Genomic DNA, 17,748 nt, shown 5'->3' on the forward strand with positions numbered 1-17,748 from the left:
TTCCCCTGAATCTGTGTCTGGGGTAACGGCGGGGGACGGTTGGTAGGGGATCTCTGTCAGGGTGATGAAGAGCTCCTGGCTGTCAGGGAAATCAGCGGTGCCAGCGCTGTCGACTGCCTCGTCCTCCTCATCTCCTTCTTCATCTTCCCCGTCCGCTAACATGTCGGAGGAACCGGCCGCGGACAATATCCCATCCTCAGAGTCCACGGTCAGGGGTGGGGTAGTGGTGGCGGCCGCACCTAGGATGGAATGCAGTGCCTCGTAGAAACGGGATGTGTGGGGCTGGGATCCAGAGCGTCCGTTTGCCTCTTTGGTCTTCTGGTAGCCTTGTCTCAGCTCCTTGATTTTCACGCGGCACTGCGTTGCATCCCGGCTGTAGCCTCTCTCTACCATGGCTTTAGAGATCTTCTCATAGGTCTTTGCATTCCGTCTTTTGGAGCGCAGCTCGGCAAGCACGGACTCATCTCCCCACACAGCGATGAGATCCAAGACTTCCCGATCAGTCCATGCTGGGGCCCTCTTTCTAGTCTGGGATTGCATGGCCATCTCTGCTGGAGAGCTCTGCATCGTTGCCACTGCTACTGAGCTCGCCACGGTGTCCAAACAGAAACTGCGATTCAAACTGCCCAGACAGGAAAAGGAATTCAAATTTTCCCGGGGTGTGGCTGGTCAGAGCATCCGAGCTCGGACTGCTGTCCAGAGCGTCAACAGAGTGTTGCACTGTGGGATAGCTCCCGGAGCTATTAGCATCGATTTCCATCCACACCTAGCCTAATTCGACATGGCCATGTCGAATTTAGTGCTACTCCCCTCGTTGGGGAGGATTACAGAAATCGATTTAAAGAGAGCTCTATGTCGAACTAAATGGCCTCCTGGTGTGGACGGGTGCAGGGTTAAGTCGATGTAACGGCGCTAAAGTCGACATAAACGCCTAGTGTAGACCAGGCCATAGTTTCTTCTTCCCACACTCTCCTGTCCCACATCTGCGCCCTCCCTACATTCTTCATACATCCCTTCACTTTCCTCTCACAGTCTCCTACTCACATTCTCCATTCAGCACCCCATATTGCCCTGGAATTGCCTTAGTTTCCCTCCTTCTCCTCGCACATCCCTACATCACTCATTGCCACTTTCTGCACCCCATAGTCTCCTAGTACGTTCACCATTTCTTGTTCAGCTTTTATGATAGAGCACAGGGGGAAGCTTGATTCCATTCACATTGGAAATAACAGGAGATGACACCTATCTTTTCTTGGGGCAACCTCATTATCACTTGCACAAGCTGCAGGAAAACGGCAACCCAAGGCTTCAGTCCCACTATGGGTAGTGAGAGATGGAGGCCATAGTGAATAAGAAAGCAGGAGTCCACGAGACAATTAAAAAAATAAAAGAAAATCAAATCAAAACACTGAATGTCACAAAACTTACAAAATGTTGTGAGGATGACAATTCTGCCTCTAGCTTCCTGGTATGATATCAAAGAATGGGCATCTGGGAGTTCATTGCTTCAGCACCTTTATCTTGATGTGCTTATACCAAGATGTAGGCCATTGTAGGCTCCCTATTTCAGCAATCAGAGCTTACTGTGCTATTGTGAAGGCACAGTCTTGTGAGGTTGGTAACAGAGAACTCAAAACTTGCTGGCTTTATGTGAAAGCCTAGGTATTTGAGGGTACTGGCACAGCTTTTCTGAGTTGTTAGAGATACTTTATAACCCAGCAATGTGCTTGGCTAGGTCAAATTATCAATTAATTCCAAGCAGTACTACCTTCACCTGCTTTCTCTCCCTACAGATAGACCTGCAAGGTGGGAGTTTCAGGTTGAGTCCAAGACAACTGGAACATACCTTGCACCATCCTATCCCAGCTGTTAGCTGGAATAATTTGTATCATGAAGTCTTAAGACTTTATTCTATGCAACGAGCTGGCTGGTACTTTAATGTACCTGAGGTTGAAACCTTTTGCTGTCATGAACACAAGGAATCACACAAAACTGACAAAAGTTTTGCCCACTACTTGGAATAGACCTGTATTTCTATTGGACTATGTTTCTGAATATTCACTCCTTTTAGTTGTGTCTTCTTTCTTTCCCCCTCCTGAATAGGAACATATGGCAGGTCAGATTTTGGTTTATTTTGTGTAATTTTATCAAACTTGTTGTATAACATTTTCTTATACAACTTGACTTTGCTGTTGGTCCTGAATGAGCACTGCAATTCATGATTTGGGTAGGGAGGGGTTGATGTGCATAGCTTGTGACTCCTTTCCTTTCATCTCTCCTACCTCCAGCAGGAAGGAAGGGAGCAGGCTGGGGTTCTGGCTTCCCGTTGCTGGATAGACCTGAGGGCAAAAGGGCTGGGTGGGCTAGCCTTCACACCCACCCTCAGGATTATAGTCTATCAAGACCATTGAAAATACAATGCAAGTGGGCGTTGTTCTTTGTTTTAAAAATTAATCACAACAAAGTGTCAAGACTCCTAAAATGGAAATAGATCTTTATAGATTTTAAGGCAACTTTGTTGCTATTCTGTCAGTGACTAGACTTTGCTTCCATCCTCTATTCTTCCGTTTCTTCTACTTGTTTAGTGTCTATTGACAAATAGGGTAACCTAATGCTAATCTGGACTATCGGGGCAAAGGAAGGATTAGTGTCATGTTAGTTCCACCTTTCTTATAGGCTTCCAGTAACATACCTGTTGTTAATGGTCATAAAATTAGCAACCACAGAGCCCAATCCTGGTCACACTGACTACAAAGCATAGTGCTTCCAACCCACTATAGTCTCATTGAAGTCAGTTGGGATTGGACCCTCAGTCCTGATCTAATCAGTGTTGGTGATGACACAAAAACTCACAACTAGGGATCAAAGCCTTTTCAAAAGTAATGCTCACATCTGACAAACCGACTTAACTCTACAGCTGCTCAGCCACACAACTAAAATTTGGCAAAGTTGGGGATGTGTCAGAGCCTCAAAGGGCTAAGGAGATGTGCTTGTCAAGAAATGATGTCAAGTACCGGTACTTAGAGCTATACCCTTGGAGCTATACAAACAACAAGCATCACTGGTACTAATTAATAATAATAAACTTGTGTTGCTCATTAGTCCTGCCCAGAGGGAAGAGAACTAGAAGCAAAAATACAGAATTTACTTATCAGCTAAAATAACATTTCATTATTTTCTACCAGTTAACAACAAGGAGTTAACATAATCCATAATACAGTCTTGTAAGATTTAGAACAAACACAGATATGGTCACATGCACCCCCACCAAGTGTGCTTGTATGCACAAACACCACCAACACAAAACATTTGTCTCTACTGAACACAGATAAGGACTACACATAAGTTGAATTCCAAGACTGTCTGGGAAAAATCTTTGGCTACTGGTCAACCTACCACAATTTTTCTTTGTGGGTGGGAAGATGCTTAGGCTATTCATTGACTTCAGTGGAGCTATGGCAATTCATATCAGATGAAGATCTAGCTGCTTGCTTTTTAGTCAACACAGTAGTAGATTTGGGAACACAACCCATATTGAGCACAATTAAATTATCCTTCATGATCAAGAAGTATCACAAGAAGATTTCAGCAGAGATTTAAAACAGAGGACAGGCTCTGCTGGACGCATAATTATCTGTAGTCAGTACCAACTGGAATAACAGCATCTCCCATGTTAATGGAAATAAGTATGAACAATCAACACAATGTCAAAAAACAACAGGAAAACATGCTTAAAGATCTGAGGAAACATTGAACACATTCAAAATATAAATTCTGTACAGTTTTTGGCCTAACTGCACCTTTATGAGAGTCTTTCCATTTACTTCATTGAGCTTTGAATCAGGCCTTGACTGGATTTCATTGCAATATCTCACCTCTAGCCCAGAAATACTAGACTACAGTCTCCTGATAGAACCAAGTCAAATAAGCATCACATCATCTTAATGTTACTGATTGATTTTTCTTCCCCTTGCTTTTAAAATCCATTGAAGCTGCCTGCCTGACAGCTGGTAACCCTAATGCACACAACTTAGTGGGCTAGAATCAGTCTATTCATTGTAGACTATATGACTACAATTAAAGGGCAGGCTAAAAGAAAAGCTAGACCAAACACAAAGCAATCTATAATGTGAGCCATCAGACATACAATACTGCAGAGCAACAGGTATCTCTGGCAGCAGTCATCCAAATAGCCTTTTCGATACCTAGCAAAGGAAGAAAACAACAAAAATAACCAGCAACCATGAAAATAGAAAGAAACAAGCATCATTTTAAAAAAATCACTCTGGAAATATATTACTTTTTCCAAGTATAAGCAAGTAATAAGGGAGTGGACATGACCCTTTGTTTTATGCCTTTTTTTATTTTTCTTAAAGAAAAAGCAGCTAAGAAAATTAGATGAATAATTTGGTGCTATTTGTTAAATGGGATCCCTTTTTAGGAAATATGCCTTGTTCTGCTAAGATATTTTACATACATTCTTATTCAAACAGAATGAAAATCAGTAACAAAACAAAAAAATAAACATGTGCCCGTCTGGTGCTTTTACATACAAGAGGAAGTATAATATAGTGCTACATTCTGTCCACTTTGCTCTTGGGAGGTAGAGCCTTACTCCATAAGTAAAGTACAACTTCATGTGAGCCCGGGGACACATTGTGGTAAAGAGACCATATTTTTTCTAAATGTTTAATGTTGCGCTTTAAAGAATATAAAATTTTGTACTTTTCAGTTCATCTTTTTTGTTCCTTTGGAATCATGTTGTTTTACTAGTAGCACAAAACAAAAGGGTACAAAAAATAAAGGTTAGGCTCCTCAGCTGGTGAATATAGGCACAATTCCATCAAAGTCAATGGAACTATGCCGATTTACGCCAGCTGAGATTTTGATCCAATATGTTTTATTGCTATAGATCCTCCTTTTCTTTTTAAAATCACTTATAGGGGTATGTACTTTTTTCCAGCAAAAATTACCTGATCAACAAGATTTATAAGTCTTATACTAAAGGGATACCATTTTTTAAAAGCAATTGAAATTGGTCATAATAGAATCTCCAACAATAGGCAAAGGGTCATCTCTTATGGCAAGAGTTGCCTCCAGCATGTGATCACACAGTAGAAAAATATTTGACATACTTGGATCTGACAAGATTGAGTCGGTTTTCGGCAAAAATTGGTCACAGCGGACTCCTTGGTAGCCCTCTTTGCACCTGAGAAAAAGGGGATAAATGACAAACATACGCATGTGGTAGTAAAAAGTGAATTTCAATACATCACATCAACTAGAACCATTGTTGGCAGTGCTGCAAAGGACTTACATGTTTCTAATAATCTGAACCATTACAGAAGCAGCTTATTGCTGTAAATAAATCGGGTGATATAAAACAGTCTCTATTTCAAGAAAGCTTCCCCTGAATAGTTCTTGATCATTTTATATCAAAAGAAAACATTTAAACGTGATTTTCTTAACTCCAGTAAAAAAGCAATTATATGCAGTAAAATAAATTATTATTACATTTTTTTACAGGTTTATAGAGCCTTGGTCTTGTACCAGATGGCACATTTACAACTTCTCAGTCTTTGGGTGTCCTAATAAAGAGTGACTATTTATCTTGTCATTAATTTTAAGGTCCTTTCTTGCCATGCCTAAAGGGTAGCATGTCTTTGGGCAATATTTATCTCTTACCCAACGGGAGCATGCAAGCCAAAATGTCTGCTGCCTCAACACACTTTTATTTATTTTATGGTCAGATTCTAATATTGTTATTCACACTGAATAGGTCCTTACTCCACATTAATCCCATTGACTTCAGTGTGACTATTTGTGGAATAGGTTACTACTCAATTTGAATAAGGGAATCAGAATCCTGCCTTTAATTTATTTATTAGTTGGGGCGGGGGAGGGTAATGGCAAGGACTTATAAATAACAGCAATGAGGCCTCTGCATCACCAAAGCATCTGGATGTGATGTAAACAATACACTCATCTTAGTATTGACATCTTGGCTAAGAGTAAGAAAACAGCATCTTAACTCATATGACAGCGTTCAGGAAGCAGCCTTGGCTCCTTCACAGAAGCAGCCTTGGCTCCTTCACAATATAACGTTTCTGCTCATGGTTCCTTAAGGAAATGCCCTTTTGAAATTGGAAGTGGCATCTAAAATGCTGCTTTTAGGTTAATAAATTTATGTTTCAGTGAGACAGGTACCTCCTAAGATCTGAGGCTACAATACCACATTTACAGAATATGTGAGAGTACATCTGTGCTTCAAACATTCATACCAGACTCAAACTCAATATAAATTTGGAGAATCCAAAAGAAAGTCAAAGGATATTTTTATTTCAAAGCTTCTATCTCTTTCTGAGCTACCTCAAAACCTCCCTGGACTTGTCTACATTGGAAAATTACCATACATTACTGCACCTGAGCATGTGAGCATGGCTGTGAAGAATTGAGTTAGACGACTCAACTTTGCAATCAGTTGAGAGCAGGACAAGTCATTCCCTACTGGGACCAGGGTTTAATCCCAGTTAACTGACATGATGCTGAATACAATTTGACCTGCTTTCTACTTACCCTAGTGTCAATTAGTACAGGAAGTCCAATGGCTAGTGTTATGCAGGATGTCAGACTAGACAATCACAATGATCCCTTTTGACTTTAAAATCTAAGAATCTATTAATTGTGTCAATGATCTGGATTCTTCACAACTGTGTTCAAACATGGTAAAATTGAATAATGTAGAATGCTATTGCTGAGTCACAAATAATTGAATAATGAGCATTGTTCCTAAGAACAGAAGAGGGAGGACTCAGAGTATTTTTTTTTTAACCTCCAGCCCTGAGGGACCAAAAAGTGACTCATGTAAGAGAACAGCAGACTCTAACAACTTTACAAGCACTGCACTCTTGAACTTGTTTATTTGGCACGTCTCATATCCAAGTACCAAAATAACCCACAGAAGTGGTGCTGTTTTTCTACTGGCGGCAACACATTCTATTAGCCTTTTGAAAAACATTTGTATTTGCCACTCTTACTGTCATTCTACAATAGTAAATGTAGTCATATTACCTAGTAAAAATACACATTTTATTAAACTGAAAATCTATTCTCTGAAAGTTGCAAAATTATATTTAGCATGGCCATATTCTACAAATACTCACCTCACTAGCTAGGGTGAGTCTTTGATGAGGCCCAAAGCAATGGAAACACCACCGCTCCCAGCAGGACAGAGAGGGAAATCTCAGCCAGGAGCAGCTGGAACAAACACTGTATCTACTCCTCCCACTGATTCCTCCTCCCTGTCCCCTCCTGGTGGCCTGCAGTCTGTGGGGGTGTAAGAGAGAGGGGGAAGGTGCTCCTTCTTTCTTTTTCCCTCTTCCCTCTTCCCCATTCTGTTTGGGAAGTGGGGGACGCTATACCTCACATTGCATTAGGGCAATGGAGCATGTCCCACCCCATTCTTGATGCTGTTGGACAGTGGTTTGAGATGGGCCAGCTGACTGGCTCTTGCCAGAGCAGAAGGGTGGTGGCTGGCTATTGCTTGCTGTTGAGGCAGATAGCCATTTGGGGGTTTCTGTCCCAGGACCACCCTTTCCCAGTCTTATCATGTATTCTGGACATCCTGTGATTCTGGGTGGCTAGGCTGATCTCCAATCTTTCATTTCTGGTCTGGAAAGGATTTTCCAATATGGAAAATTGGCAATCTGCTGTGTGGCTTTTTTCCCCCTACATTTTCCATCCCAGAGGTCTGGTTTGGGGGTTTTATTTACATTAGCCAGAACTTTGGATGGTTACCAATATAGTTGGTGGGCTAGAAAGGGGTCCAATGGGCTTCTTGGGCCCAGACCCAGAGCACAACATTGTGGTGAGGTGATAGGTTCCATGCAGCATGTGGCTCACCTCATCTCATGCATCCTATCTCCTGCATATTGGAGAGGAATGGGTTGGGAGCCTGGCTAGGCCTGAGGGTGTTGAGAGGGGGCATTGCCCTCATACCATCCTCAGGTTGGTAGAACCCAGGGCCATCGGTGCCCAATTGAAGTCCACACTGGAACAGCAATGCTTGGTAGTTTGAGAAGGTGGTGGTGGTGAGGGCTCCCCATTAGCTAATTGTTTTAATAAAGGTGCAGCCTCCACATTTAACAACTCTCTAGTGGACATTTCTCATTGTTTCTCTGTCAGGATTAATATACAACTCCATTGGGCTCTCAGAGACAGAGAAGTGCAACACTCTCAACTTGATTGAATTTACATGGACTAGCCTATAGAATTAGCCATTTCATTTTCACTTTGTTGCACATGTTGATATAACATATCAAATTAGTCATATATTTTCAGTACTTTCATAATTTAAAAAAATATTGTTCATAGGCATATCACACTGAGCATATACTAGTTTATTTAACATACATAAAACAACCTTACAAAAAGTAAACAATATTTAAGAAGGAATTATTAGCTGTAGCTCATGTCTTACAAATTATTTAAAATGCTTAATTTAAGATTTGTCATGTTGCAAGCTGCAATGAGACCTGATCTACTATGAATATTACACCAATCTTGAAACCTTTGCAATCAAGTTTTGTGGGATGGCAGAAAAAGTAATAACCGTTTGTGGACCCACTTTATACTCTCATTTGACAGTTAGAGGAGTAAAAGTTAATGAAACTTGATGACGTTGTGGCACTCTAATCCATGCTAAAACAGCCACTGTGCTTCTAAATTGGTAACTGTGCCCATCATCTTTGCTATGCCTGCACATAACACTCTTAATTGGCAGTATGACTTTAAGAAAGTGACAAATGAAAGGTTCCATTTAAAAATCACACATATGTCACATTAATAAGTTCAAATAAATCCAAATGAGCTGGATGAATATGGCCAACAAGCTGTGGAAATGATCAACATTATATTTATGGCTGTATTTGAAAGCCATGATTAGGGAAAGGAATCTTGAAAATACTTAGATGAAATAGACTGTTCCAATGGTGACTATTTTATTATGTAACAAGCAAGGGTTTGTTAAGCATGACTTTAAAAAAAATGGAGGTGGCAGAAGAAATAGATTACACAGAACTAAAAGCACTGATCTGTATGTAAGATTCAGTTCAGCAGAGCAGTTAGAACACATGCTAAACTTCATCCCTATTCAGCAAATCACTTATGTATAGTCTAAGGAGCTTTGCTGTATATGAATAGACTTAAGCAAATGCTTAAGTGCTTTGGTGAATTAGGGCCTTACTAAACAAAACCTAGTTCAGTTTTCATCTTTTGTTCCCTGAAGTAAACTAAGGAAATGAATTTATCTATTTCTACATTCTGGATTTCATCCGAAGTAATTGTTTATGCCTAGAAATGAGAAGAAAGCAAAAAAAAAAAATTGAAAATGGAATGACTTACATTCAGAATACTATGAAAAAAGAATAACAAGTAAAACTGTCTGGCAAAGTATTGAAAATCTTGCAAATAATACCCTCAACTCTCTCCCTTCTTCTTTTAAAATAAGCATAATTTTGTTTAATTATGGCAAGATTCAGCAGGTTAGCTGTTCCATCTTTCTATTGGCAGTCTTCTTTCTCTATGACCATGTACTCCAGGTCCTACATTATATTGTTGTGGAAGTCACCCAAGATATCCACTGTGTGAAAATACAAGCGCGCTAAAAGGTTGTCGAAGTTTCTATTGCTAATCCTTTACAGCTAAAATATATTTCCCACTGTAGTATGAGTACCAGTTTGTTTTCCTCTGTATTCTGTACACACCCACCACATATGCATAAATGTTATAGCATAAAAGATCCTACTGTTTATTCTCCCTGTTTAGACTACCTTCCCCATGTAATCTATTATTAATATTAATATTAAATGATACTGAAATATATATGTCACTCAACATTAGCATAGGAATTTGTTATAGATATTTCTCAAATATGTTACTCCCTCTATTTTTATTAGCTGAGAGGGCTTCATTTACTAAAATAACTCTAGTTATTTCTTAGTAATAGTATAGTATGCAAATCCCTGAACTCAGAATGACAGCCATTATTAGACAAAGTGAAAGTATACTCTGAAAATCCTACCCTTTAGTTAGCTACTGCCCTCAGAAATCCCCATCTATATGATCACAACAAACATGTCTACCTTAAACTGATCTCTGATCCCCACCTAACCCAGGTACTGTAATACAATGTAATTTGAAAAAAAGAATTACGCTGGGTGAAGGTAAGATGCACACCTAAGCTTTCTTAAAGAAGGAAGGACCTAAAGAAGCAAGGAGGAACAGGGAAAGATATTGTGAAGACTGGGTTTAAGAGATGTGGGAAAGGGGTCAGAAGTTGAGGCAGACATATTTATGTTAAGCATAATAAAAGGAGAATTCTGAAAAAGAGTATTCAGTCAAAGCAAAGGAAATTATAGCAGCCAAGCAGAATGCAGAGGACACAATACACATTTCTGTATAACAATTTATGCATGCTCCCTATTAATGCAGTAATAGCCATACCTTGAGCCAAAGACATACATATGAGCATTAATGGGAATCTCTAAGAGGCAGTGCCAAAGGGTTGGATTTTTATAAACCCATGACAAAGTTATTACCTCATAAACTGGAAGCATCCTAATTTAAAAGAGTGAATTAGTAGTACCTACTACTAGTGAAAAGCAAAGGCTGAATATACCCAGGATAGCCAAGCCAGTGTAAGCTTCCTCATATCTTCAGAAGTATCAAAAACAACACACTCAGCAGTAGTCTTAGTGAGAAAAAAATCACATTTCTGCTGGATATGGTATATCACATTTTATATTACATCATGGAAACCTAAACAGTAGTAGTTATAATGGGATATGTATTTATTCTCAAAGCCAAGAATCACAAATCTATTTGAGGAAATGTCCCGGTGGTCTATAATATCTGATCAATGTTTTATTCACCACACAGAATATCTCATCTCTGGCTTGAGAGAACATGAATTGAGTATAATAAATAAGGTGCAGTGAACTACAATTCTATGCAGCCTTTGGGTTGTACCAAAGAAATCTAACCTGAGTTAGGACTTAAACCAGAAAGCATAGTTTCCTATTTTGCACATAGTCTGAAAGCTAGAATCCCCTGTTGCTACTACTTAAAGAAAGGGGGTGAAATCCTGGCCCTGGATTTCACCATTGACTTTAGCGGGGCCAAGATTTCACCCATGATATAAGAAGAAAGGGAAAGGGTTTCTAAAACAGTTAGGACGGATAGAGTGCTGTAAGTATCTGACTCATGAAAACATATTGCATACCCATATTTTTGGCTGTGGGTGGCTTTTTCTGAGATGATAACATTATATCATGAGTGATTTGTATGAGCAATGCTAAGTTATGTCAAAATCTGTGAAGGAGTTAGCACTCATAAAATTAGGTTTACACCCACTACCATCCTTACAGAATTACAACATAAATATACTATTTAAACTCCAAATCAGATAATTATTATAGCTGACTTGCCAGAAATTATAGGGGTCTCATCACAAAGTGTATATCAAGAAGGGTGGATGGAAATAGCATGTTTCCTTTCATGAGACTGCAGAAACATCTCAGCATTGTGATGCAGATACTCACTCAAGTCTCAGAATTAACTAGATTATTTTATAAAGGGCTCATGTAACCAAATTTAACAAGCAAATTGTTAAAGGGCGGGGGGAAAGGATTGTTTTTCTTAATTGTGGGAATGAACATGGGCATTGGGCTGTGGGAGCTCAGACATCAGGCAGTCTGTTCTCACTGTGTATGTATGGCACAAAGCAAGAGAAATTAAAAGAAGTAGGAGGAAGGGTGACAGCACCTAAAACAACAACAGTTATGAGAGAGTGCTATAGCAACGAAGGATGCTGACCTGGGTTAATCCTCTCTCTTGATCTTAATATCAGACCACAGTATATACAATTGAATACAGACATGGAGTAAGTATTATTCTCTTCCTGAGAGGAAACTTTGGGCTTTAAAGAGAAGTTACAAAAAAACTATCAGTTTTCAAAGGAGACTGCTGTTGCACTTGGGCCATGTCTGCAGCATTACTGTCTAACCACACTCGCTGGAGCCATATTTGTAAATATGTTCCTTGCTAGCATGGAGACATCACGCTTCCCTGGCCAGTGTAGATAGGGCTGAACTGTTTTATAAATTAGTCTATAATGTGCTATAGCTAAATGAGACATAGCATTTAATTCACTGTCTACAGCTAAATCAAGGTTGCAGGCAACAAGTTGTGATTCATTCACCAGAAAACAGGGATGAATGGCAGAGTTACCAGCAACCCCCACTCCATCACAGGGACACAGAGCCAGCTAGGGTCAGAAAAATGAGCAGGGCTTGGCAGAGAGGGGCAGGGCTCAGAGTGCCCAAGAGATATACTGATTTAATGCACCATCTGAGCAGGTTCCAAAGGCCTCAGACATAAACTAAAGCTGTTCTTTACAGTAGCAATACTGCCCTTTTCCAGCAGTGAATAACTTCCTTGTGATACTAATCCTACAGATGTCAGCTGTGCAAACTGTATATTCTTCGCCAAAGGGGTGAATCAAGACTCTAGTTGATTGCACAATCTGAGGAATCAGTTTATCATAGTTAGATCCTTTCTACACTTGCCAGAGGAACCATGGACCAGATTAACCTGTATGAGTCAGCTGCTTTCTACCACACCAACAATGCAAAATAGCTATACACTCAGGCTAAACAGTCAGTTAAACTGAATGTATGGTGCTCTGATGTCACTAGAACAGCACAAAGAAGCCAGAGTACACCAATGAATCTGGACTCAGGATAAGACCTTGGTCACAAGACCCACATTTTAACTTTCCTTAGCATCAAGAAAAACAAGGAACAAAAAAGAAGCCCACATACTAACAGGGGTAAATAACTACAATAAATAGAACTGCTGTTAGCTGGCTTCTTAAGTAGCAGAATATGCTAGTCACAGAGTCTCAACGAACTTGTTTCAGAGTGCTAGCCGTTTTAGTCTGTATCAGCAAAAAGAATGAGGAGTCCTTGTGGCACCTTAGAGACTAACAAATTTATTTGGGCATAAGCTTCTGTGGGCTAAACTCCACTTCATCAGATGCATGCAGTGGAAAATACAGTAGTATATATATATATATACACACACAGAGAACATGAAAAAATGGGGGTTGCCATACCAACTCTAATGAGACTAATCAATTAAGGTGGGCTATTATCAGCAGGAGAGAAAAAAACTTCTGTAGTGATAATCAGGATGGCCCATTTCAAACAGTTGACAAGAAGGTGTGAGTAACAGTAGGGGAAAAATTAGCATGGGGAAATAGTTTTTAGTTTGTATAATGACCCATCCACTCCCAGTCTTTATTCAAGCCTAATTTAATGGTGTCCAGTTTGCAAATTAATTCCAGTTCTGCAGTTTCTCGTTGGAGTCTGTTTTTGAAGTATTTTGTTGCTGAAGAATTGTGACTTTTAGGTCTGTAATTGAGTGTCCAGGGAGGTTGAAGTGTTCTCCGACTGGTTTTTGAATGTTATAATTCTTGATGTCTGATTTGTGTCCATTTATTCTTTTGTGTAGAGACTGTCCGGTTTGGCCAATGTGCATGGCAGAGGGGCATTTGCTGGCACATGATGGCATATATCACATTGGTAGATGTGCAGGTGAACGAGCCCCTGATGGTGTGGCTGATATGATTAGGTCCTATGATGGTGTCCCTTGAATAGATATGTGGACAGAGTTAGTGTTTTTGTTGTGTGGTGTGTGGTTGCTGGTGAGTATTTGCTTCAGGTTGGGGGGCTGAAGGGTGACGGCTAGTGGCATTCTGTTACTTTCTTTGTTGGGCCTGTCCTGTAGTAGGTGACTTCTGGGTACTCTTCTGGCTCTGTCAATCTGTTTCTTCACTTCAGCAGGTGGGTATTGTAGTTTTAAGAATGCTTGATAGAGATCTTGTAGGTGTTTGTCTCTGTCTGACGGATTGGAGCAAATGTGGTTGTATCTTAGAGCTTGGCTGTAGACAATGGATCATGTGATGTAGTCTGGATGAAAGCTGGAGGCATGTAGGCATGTAGGTAAGTATAGCAGTCAGTAGGTTTCTGGTATAGGCTGGTGTTTATGTGACCAACGCTTATTAGTACTGTAGTGGTCCCATAAATACCACTCTAATCCAGAAACCTACTGACCGCTATACTTACCTACATGCCTCCAACCTTCAGCCCCCAACTAAAACCTCTCCAGCACATCATCAAGGATCTACAACCTATCCTGAAGGACGATACTTCACTCTCACAGATCTTGGGAGACAGGCCAGTCCTCGCTTACAAACAGCCCCCCAATCTGAAGCAAATACTCACCAGCAACCACACACCACACAACAAAAACACTAACCCAGGAACCTATCCTTGCAACAAAGCCCGTTGCCAACTCTGTCCGCATAACTATTCAAGGGACACCATCATAGGACCTAATCACATCAGCCACACCATCAGGGGCTCGTTCACCTGCACATCTACCAATGTGATATATGCTATCATGTACCAGCATTGCCCCTCAGACATGTACATGGCCAAACCGGACAGTCTCTACACAAAAGAATAAATGGACACAAATCAGACATCAAGAATTATAACATTCAAAAACCAGTCGGAGAACACTTCAACATCCCTGGGCACTCAATTACAGACCTAAAAGTCGCAATTCTTCCACACACAAAAACTTCAAAAACAGACTCCAACGAGAAACTGCAGAACTGGAATTAATTTGCAAACTGGACACCATTAAATTAGGCTTGAATAAAGACTGGAGGTAGATGGGTCATTACACAAAGTAAAAACTATTTCCTCATGCTAATTTCCCCCCTACTCTTACTCACACCTTCTTGTCAACTGTTTGAAATGGGTCATCCTGATTATCACTACAAAAGTTTTTTTCTCTCCTGCTGATAATAGCCCACCTTAATTGATTAGTCTCATTAGAGTTGGTATGGCAACCCCCATTTTTTCATGTTCTCTGTGTATATATATCTTCCTACTGTATTTTCCACTGCATGCATCTGATGAAGTGGAGTTTAGCCCACGGAAGCTTATGCCCAAATAAATTTGTTAGTCTCTAAGGTGCCACAAGTACTCCTCATTCTTTCAACTAATTTGGTGGATTTGTTACTTTACTAACACTAAAGAGTGTCTTTCTTCACATAACTAATTTTCAGAAACATACTCTGCTATGATTTATATGCAGTACTCAGAATTTAGTGAATCAGTTCAATGAACCAAATTATAACAGGAAAAAACCTGCCATAGGCAATAGCATTTTATTTATTTAGAACTGTTACCTCTTCTAGTGTTTCTGATTAGTGACAAAAGAACTCTCTTGAAGCTTTCCTCAGAGTCAATCCCGTCCACCAGTGCCTCATTGTGGATGGTCCAGGGAATTCCCCACCATACAGTCTGTAGGTTAAACATGTTTGTTTGTTTTTATGAATGTCAGTCTCTTGGCATTGCTGGCAGACAAACAAGTTCTAAAGTTAGTGACTATAGTCTCAGTGGTGCACAAAGAAAAACCACAGATGAACATGACACATTTCAAAAGAACAGAAGAGTTCTGTAGGAAGACTGATAAAGAGACAATACTTTGGGGGCACCAGCCCTTCCTGACTTTAGGATGTTATTCAGCAGGTGACCAAGATAGGCAGGCTGCTTTGCATCCACCAACATGGAAGGGAAGCCCATTTTTTCTACAGCTACTCCAGTGGCAGGAACAAGAGTTGTTACACTGCCTCTACACCACTAGAAAGTCCCTGTGATGTGCCTCTTGTGACCAGATACCTCACCTATAGAGCTACTATGCGTTGTAACTGCAGTACAAAATGGCCACATCATGGTGCAAATTATAACTCTATATCTGTAGAGAAGAACAGATAAAGTCTGCAAGAAAGAGTTACTTGGTATGGTTTTGTTTGAAGAGACTTCAGTGTTTTAGGGTTTTTCTATACACAGGAAAATTTACCAGCATAACAATAGCAGTATAATTCTACTGCTATATATATTCTGGTATAACTACCTGTGTAGACACACTGATACCCTAATAAGAGTGCCTTTCTAGGCCAATACATTTCCTCATGTAGACAAGCCCTTCCCAAGGGAAGCAGGGTGTTATAGTGAACCGAACACTAGCCTGGGATTCAGGATACTGTTCCCAGCTCTGCCACTGGCCTGTTGGGTAACCTTAGGCAAGTCATTTCACAGCTCCCCTATCTCCGTTTCCCCATCTGTAAAATGAGGATGATGATACTGACCTCCATTGTAACATGCTTTGAGATCTACTGATGGAATTATAATTGCTAACTACACCAGCCATATGAAAGAAGAAGATGATCTACTGATTAGAGGTAGATATTCTTATTCTTTTTGTCTTGTGAATGTGGACACAATGCTGTCCTGCTTGATGTTATTATATATTTTAAATAAACAGACCTGAAGTGGGGTGTGTTTGTGTGTGTTGTGCATGCATGTGTGTTTTCCTATTGCTTGAATTGCTATTAATTTTGGCCCGGGGTGGAGAGGGGACAGGAGAGATATATACTGTGAATTATTTTGTTTGCTGGATTTGAGTTTAGAAACATTGCTGACCTTGCTGAAGTTATGTATGAATGTAGTACATAGCTGCTACATCTGTACCCGAGATGAGAGAGGGGAACATAATGTCAACAGGCCATTAGAGCTTAGTCAAATTATCTAAATATATAGTTTATTTATAGGATTCCAGTTGCTGTGTTTCTAAAGGGCCCATCTGTCTTCAGATCTTTCTTTGGCCACTTAGGGCCAGATCCTCAGCTAGCATAAGTCAGCATAGCTTCAGTGCCATCAGCTGAGCTCCACTGATTTACATCAGCTGAGGATCTGGACCCTAGTCTAGCTAACATCTGCACAGGCTAAAATACATTATTCTAAGTGCTATGAATATAGTATTTGAGTCTACTATATTTCTGATACTGTCTTTAACATTCCTTTTTTTTTCTCTTTGAGTACTGAGAGGGTGTTATTGGATGATTGCTCATATGCTCTGAGTGTTCTTTTATGTCGGGGTACCATTTTGTCACCCCCCTGGTTCAAAGTACACCTCTACCCCAATATAACTTGACCCAATATAACACAAATTTGGATATAACACGGTAAAGCAGCGCTCTAGGGGGAGGGGCTGCACACTCCGGCAGATCAGCGCGTCAGGGGTTGGATAAGGGGGCAGAGGGTCTCGGGGGGAGGGGGAGTCAGGGGACAGGGAGCAGGGGGGAGCCACAGCCCGAGGAGGGGAGCTGCAGTGCAGGGGAACATCACATGGCCTCCAGCCAGCGCCGAGAAGTTGGGGAAGACAGGTCCATGCAGGGAAGTTGTGGCTCCAGGGCAGGGAGAGGTGTCCGTCCTAGACGGCACCGTGCAGGTGCCCCTGTCCTGGCACTGGAGGGCTCGGCACACAGTGGGCCTGGCTGGCAGGCTGTGCCCCGCTCGCAGCAGCGCCGGGCGGGCTCTCTGCGTCCATAGCGCGCCACACTACCTGCCCGCAGTCAGGGGCTCCGTGCGCCCCGGTGGGCAGCTGGCCGCAGCGTCCTCACCGGAGACGGGCTGCGTGGGGCTCTGCAGAGGAGGTGAAATGGGCTGAGCGTGGGCACACACGGCAGGAGCCGCCCACTGATGGCTCACCCTTCCCCAGCACCGCGTGGGCACGGGGCGGGGACCAGGCGCACGCGGGCACCTTGGGCAA

General features: G+C 41.1%; 1 protein-coding gene across 3 annotated transcripts in view; it reads right to left on the reverse strand.

Annotated features, from left to right (window-relative positions):
• Window positions 1–17,748, reverse strand: part of NRG3 (neuregulin 3) — an 873,897-nt gene that overhangs the window by 211,853 nt on the left and 644,296 nt on the right. For all 3 annotated transcript variants that reach the window (XM_024209543.2, XM_029912006.1, XM_024209535.2), the window contains exon 3: window positions 5,136–5,209. In XM_024209543.2, the coding sequence (XP_024065311.2) occupies window positions 5,136–5,209 (74 nt within the window). The remainder of the gene's footprint in view (window positions 1–5,135; window positions 5,210–17,748) is intronic.

This window comes from Terrapene carolina, unplaced genomic scaffold (genome assembly GCF_002925995.2).
Source record: "Terrapene carolina triunguis isolate 2854851 unplaced genomic scaffold, T_m_triunguis-2.0 Scaffold146, whole genome shotgun sequence".
Lineage (NCBI taxonomy): Eukaryota > Metazoa > Chordata > Testudines > Emydidae > Terrapene > Terrapene triunguis.